The following is a 6278-nucleotide window of genomic DNA, read 5'->3' on the forward strand; positions in this document are numbered from 1 at the left end:
GACTGAAGGGTCCCAGGTTCGATTCCGGTCAAGGGCATGTACCTGGGTTGCAGGCACATCCCCAGTAGGGAGATTGCAGGAGGCAGCTGATCGATGTTCTTCTCTCATTGATGTTTCTAGACCTCTGTCCCTCTCCCTTCCTCTCTGTGAAAAATCAATAAAATGTATCAAAAAAAGAAAAAGAAAAGAAATTAGACTTTGGCCTGGCTGGTGTGGCCCAGTGGTTGAGCCTCAACCTCAAAACCAGGAGGTCACGGTTCGATTCCCGGTCAGGGCACATGCCCGGGGTTTCAGGCCCGAATCCCAGTAGGGGGCGTGCAGGAGGCAGCTAACCAATGATTCTCTCTCATCATCGATGTTTCTATCTCTCTCTCCCTCTCCCTTCTTCTCTGAAATCAATGGAAACATATATTTTTTTAAAATAAAAGAAAGAAAGAAAGTCACGTAACTTACCCAGACTCTCCGGACTAGAAAGGAGTGGAGCTGGGACTGTACCCAAAGCTGCCTCCACGCCTCTGCCGCCCACCCCCGTCCCCCAGGCCTGAGGGGGCTCAGCCAGCGGAGCGGGAGGGAGCCACAGGGTCCATTTGGTACTGGAAGCACATACAAACCCCGCTCTTCGGACCTCAAATAAGGCACCTGGTGGCAGATGCAGCCTAATCCCGGCCTTACCCAGGACTCCTCAGTGTCACCAGCAGGTCACGGTCATGGCCGCTCGTCGCGGTCAAATCAATCCCGTCTCCCAGCCCCATTTCGGCCCCTTAACGACATTACCGCGTCCATGCCGCCTCATTGTTATGCGATTATTTCCTCCAAATCAGTTGATTCATGGATTCTCTCTTCTTCCGATTCAATTACGGTTTCCTTGCGTTCTGGGCCGTCTGGGCGCTAACGGACGGACGGACCACCCCCCTTCCTCGTTCCCGCCTCCGTGGAAGCCACAGCGTAGACAGGGAGCCTTGCTCTGTCTCCCATCTTTTCACGTGATTATCAGGCAGTTATTTCGGGACGCCAGCCTGTTCTGTTGACCGTACAGAATGTCATGATACTCTGGACTTAGGACTGAAGATGGTATTTGATTATTTGGGTATTGCTGGGGGGGGAGGGGGCGCGGGGAGTGGCGGGCGAGAGAGAGAGAGAGAGAGAGAGAGAGATGAGGGACTTGCCCTGATATGGATGTTAAGAGGAAATTACATCTAAAACTGGGCAAGCACTGTGAGCCACAGGTGGATGGTGTTGGAGTGTATCTGCGATTCTAACAGGGGCCCGAATCCTCCACGGAGGCGGAAGTCAGTTAACTGGCTTTACAAACTGTAAGCTGGGATACAACTTAGAAGAAATCGGTCACGGCCTGGCCCGTGTGGCTCAGTGCTTAGCACCGACCTATGAACCAGGAGGCCTGGCCCGTGTAGCTCAGTGGTTAGCATCAACCTAGGAACCAGGAGGTCAGGGTTCGATTGCCCGTCAGGGCACAGGCCCGGGTTGCGGGTTCGATCCCCAGTGGGGGACGTGCAGGAGGCAGCCGATCCATGATTCTCTCTCATCATGGTTATCTCTCCCTCTCCGTCTTCCTTTCTCTCTTAAATCAATAAAAAAAATTTTTTTTTTAAAAAAGAAGGAAGACAAAATAGGTTATGTACACCATTATCATTATAAAATGTTCAACTTTGTCTTGTTACCTTTATTATCTTGAAATCTATTTCATCAGATATAAATATGGCTAAACCTGCATTTCTGTCTATGCTATTTGCTAAAGAATCATTTTCCACCTTTTCAATTTGAATCTAGATGCGTCTTTGCAGCTTAGATGTGTCTCCTGAAGGCAGCATATGGTGGGTTTACGCCTGAGAACGGTACAATTCCTCAGACTGCCAATCAATGATTCTCTCTCCTCATTGATGTTCCTCTCTCTCCCGCCCTCCCTTGCTCTGGGGGGGGCGGGGGAGGGTCCTGCGTTTCGGTGGGAACAGCGGCTTCTGCTGCTGCAGTGTCTCTATCACGTGCTCAGGATTGAAAATGTATTCACGCCGCCTTCTCCTGCGGGCTGTTTTTCCCCTCTTTCAATTATTGATTATTGATTATTGGGTTTGTTTTTTCCAGATTCAAGACGACTGGAAGTACGTGGCCATGGTGATCGACCGCATTTTCCTGTGGGTTTTCATCCTGGTGTGCATCCTGGGGACAGCCGGGCTGTTCCTGCAGCCGCTGATGGCCAGGGACGACCCCTGATGGCCCGGACGACCCCTGGGCGCCGACTGTGCACCTGCCTGAGGGGTACTGGGTGTCGGGAGGGAAGGCAGGGAGCTGGGGAGAAGCCCTTTTTATTTTTATTGTGATAAAACACCCTTAGCATACAATTTAACATCGTAACCTTTTCACACGCACAGCTCAGTGGTAGCCAACGGTCACACTGCTATGCAATGGTCATCACCATCGATCCCCATGACCCTTTCCATCCTGTGACACTGAAACCACATGCCCATTAAACAGCGACTCCCGTCCCCCCTTCCCCGGCCCCTGCCAACCACCATTCTACTTTCTTTCTTTTTTTCTGACCCAAAATGTTAAGATTTTATTCACAAAGCTTCCTTGCTGCACAGAAAGGAACTATGCTATTCCAGTCTTGGTGCAACCGGTAGCCACAGCCGGCGGACTCACCCGTCACAGCGATCCACGCGACAGCGAGAGTCTTACAGGGAAACCTAACAACGCTGGCGGTTTTGTCGGGGTGTAGTCCCGAGCTCGGGGGTGAATTTCCCAAAGGGACTAAACGGGCAGAGGAGGGATGTCACAGGAGCTATTCTCTGGCTCGTGGGTGGGTGGGTGCGTGTCCTCGGGTTTGTATCACAGCTACCCTTAAAAAAAAAGAGAAAGAAACAGCTACGAAATCCATACGAGCAGTCCAGTCAATCCTGAAGTTTTCTTCTTTTCTTTCTTTTAAATATATTTTTATTGAATTCAGAGAGGAAGAGAGAAGGAGAGAGAGAGAGAAACATCAGTGATGACTAGGTTACCTCCCAGAGTCCTTGCAACTCCCAGATTCTAACTGGAATGAAAGAGATAAAACTGAAACCGTGCGTGGATGTAAAATGTAGGATGTGCTCATACAGCGTCAGACTGCCACCTTCCGTTTCAGAAGATGGTTTTCTCACAGAACAATTCAGGGGTACCCACCGACGTGTTTTTTAAAATGGGATTCGCTTAATCGTCACAGACGCATCTAAGGTCAAGGGGTAAAGAGATGAGGCCCAGGGGTTGAGCGTCGACCTATGAACCAGGAGGTCACGGTTCGATTCCCAGTCAAGGGCACAGGCCTGGGTTGCGGGCTTGATCCCCAGTGCGGGGCGTGCAGGAGGCGGCCGGTCCAAGATTCTCTGTCGTCATGGATGTTTCTATCTCTCCTTCTCCTTTCCTTTCTCTGAAATCAATAAAAACATAATTTAAAAAAGATAAAGAGATGTTACTACAATTTATATAGAAGGTGGTGCTACTGGTTGTGGAACACATGGCCAAGGGGACTGAAATGAATGGAGTTGTCTTGTATGATTTCACAGTGGAAGGTAAAATCCTATAAAATAAAGAGCTAATATGCTGATGGCTGTGACGCCCTCACACCGTAACGACCGTTCAGCAGAAGGCTGTGTGGGTGGTGGGACGGAGCCGCCTTGTTGCTCCGGAGATGGGGCGGAGGTGGGGAGGCTCCTGGAGGAGGCGGGACCAGCCCGGGGTGACTCGTGGGACCGAGGGCGGGGCTTGAAAAAAATGTTGGTTATAGAAACTCTGCATCGTATTCCATCGTCATCACCCCCAGTGGCCAGCTCACTGAGTATAGTCGTGTGATACCGCGCTGACGGAGAGCTGCTGGCGCGGTAGACACGGCGCAGAAAGAGTTAAAAGAGTGTGCCTTCACCAAACGCAGACCCCGTTCTGAAGTCCCTCTTTCCAATACGACAGGAATTTTCCGGCGCATCACAACAGGGACCTCTCTGTGGATTACAGACTATTACGCATTTTCAAAACCGTTATCAGCCTGGATCCAAGAGTCACATGTTTGCTAGGACAGGCCAGATACTGCTCTGCTGCTATTCCGAGGAGATCGGGTGTGATTCAGTCAGTGACCGCGTTAGTCGTGCAGATAGATTTTTCTAGTGGGCAAGTCTGTTACCATAAACGGACGCTAGCATCTGTCCACCTGTTCGGGCTTGCGGGCATTTTAAACACAGCTGGCGTTTTCCTCATTCTACGGGTGCCCTAAGGCACATACGTACAGTGGAACCTCGTTTCCCGAACGCCCCCCGTCGCGACAACTCGCTTCTCACCCTGACAACCCTTTCGGGCCGGTACCCGGAGGGTCAGGCACAGTCCCTCAGGTGACGGAAGCCAGGATGTATGAATATGAGTCCCTTTCCCACCGTTACAATCTCCGGATGCGGTGCTGTGAATACTTACGCGGTTTTGTTTGTTTGTTTGTTTTGCTTTTGTGGCTGCTTATGCTCATTGTTACATTTTCATTTTTTTTTAAATCTATTTTATTGAGTTTTTAGAGAGGAAGGGAGAGGGATAGAGAGTTAGAAACATCGATGAGAGAGAAACATCGATCAGCCGCCTCCTGCACACTCCCCACTGGGGATGTGCCCGCAACCAAGGTACATGCCCTTGACCGGAATCGAACCTGGGACCTTTCAGTCTGCAGGCCGACACTCTATCCACTGAGCCACACCGGTCAGGGCTACATTTTCATTTTTGAAAAATATATTTTATTGATTTTTTACAGAGGGGAAGGGGGAGGGATAGAGAGCTAGAAACATCGGTGAGAGAGAAACATCGATCAGCCGCCTCCTGCACGCCCCCTACTGGGGATGTGCCCACACCCAAGGCACACACCCTTGATCGGAATCGAACCCGGGACCCTTTGGTCCGCAGGCTGACGCTCTATCCACTGAGCCACACCGGTCAGGGCTACATTTTCATTTTTAACTGTACATTTCCTTTTCATTAAACTTCCATTTATATTTCATGTCCTTTTTGCTGTTAAGGTGTTTATTTCTAGATGAAACAGTACAAGAGACATGCACTAGGTATAAGAAAGGTTAAGCCCTGGCTGGTGTGGCTCAGTGGGTAGGGCATGGGCCTGTGGACTGAAGGGTCCCGGGTTCGATTCTTGTCAAGGGCACATCCCCGGGGTTGTGGGCTCGATCCACAGTTGGGGGCGTGCAGGGGGCAGCCGATCGATGATTCTCTCTCATCACTGATGTTTCTCTCTCTCGCCCCCTCCCTTCCTCTCTGAAATCAATAAAAATATTTTTTTAAAAATTTAAAACAGGGAATCATTTGGGGGTCTGGAACGGATTAATTCAACTTACATGATTTCTAATGGGGGGAAAATGATTCGGTTTTCAGACAGCCTCTCGGAAAGCATCAAGTTCGAGAAACGAGGTTCCGCTCACTGTACCTGCCTTTTGGTAACCAGAACGCCTGCTACCGCGCGGGGAAGCGTCACGTGTTGGCGGTTCCGACTGGAGCGGGAGCCAGGATCGTGGCCCATTTATAAACCACGGGAACGAAGAGCCCCAGGGAGCCGACCACCGAGACCACGAGGAACGTCCACAGGAAGAGCCGGTCGAGGACCCGGGCGATGAACTTCCAGTCTTCAACCACCTGTGGCCAAAAAAGAAAAAGGCCCACATTCAATACAGAACTCAACACTGTGCTCATCTTCAGATATGACCGGCTGCCCCGGCCGGGAGGCTCAGTGGGTAGAGCGTCGGCCTGCGGACTGAAGGGTCCCGGGATTGATTCCCGGTCGGGGCACAGGCCTGGGTTGCAGGCTCGATCCCCAGTGGGGGGCGTGCAGGAGGCAGCCGATCCATGATTCTCTCTCATCATGGACGTTTCTATCTCTCTCCTTCTCCCTTCCTCTCTGAAATCAGTAAAAAAAATATTTTTTAAAAAAGGTATAATCTGCTGAATTAAGGCCAAAGCAGTTTCTGCCGCCTCAAAACTGTAAGTGCCCCCCCGACCCTCCATTAGCCCCCCCATCCCCCACCCCCGTGCTCAGTGCTCAGGGACAGATGCTGTGGTACCAGGGCCTCAAGCACATGGCATAATGTCATTCACACATCGACTTGTAATATTTTACAGCTGGCTTATAATAATTATGATTTATAATAAAAGTTAGAATATTTATACTATTTGGATATTTGGTAATAAACCCCCAAATATCTCTTTCATTCACTTTGTTTCCCCCATCAAATATATTTTTATTGATTTCAGAGAGG

At 50.2% G+C, this 6278-nt stretch overlaps 2 protein-coding genes across 2 annotated transcripts in view; one reads left to right on the top strand and one right to left on the bottom strand.

The window, feature by feature from the left end:
- The window catches only part of CHRNA3 (cholinergic receptor nicotinic alpha 3 subunit), a gene marked incomplete at its 5' end in the record, with an annotated part of 8227 nt that extends 5998 nt beyond the window's left edge, over positions 1–2229 (top strand). The window contains 2 exons of the mRNA XM_015566181.1: positions 1037–1071; positions 2101–2229. Of these exons, the coding sequence (XP_015421667.1) occupies positions 1037–1071; positions 2101–2229 (164 nt within the window). The remainder of the gene's footprint in view (positions 1–1036; positions 1072–2100) is intronic.
- Positions 2230–5293: 3064 nt separating this feature from the next.
- CHRNA5 (cholinergic receptor nicotinic alpha 5 subunit) overlaps positions 5294–6278 on the bottom strand; it is a 29382-nt gene continuing 28397 nt past the window's right edge. Inside the window, exon 6 of the mRNA XM_006767206.2 lies at positions 5294–5658. Coding sequence (XP_006767269.1) covers positions 5497–5658 — 162 coding nt within the window. The 3' untranslated portion in view covers positions 5294–5496. The remainder of the gene's footprint in view (positions 5659–6278) is intronic.

Source organism: Myotis davidii, unplaced genomic scaffold, assembly GCF_000327345.1.
Source record: "Myotis davidii unplaced genomic scaffold, ASM32734v1 scaffold1622, whole genome shotgun sequence".
NCBI lineage: Eukaryota > Metazoa > Chordata > Mammalia > Chiroptera > Vespertilionidae > Myotis > Myotis davidii.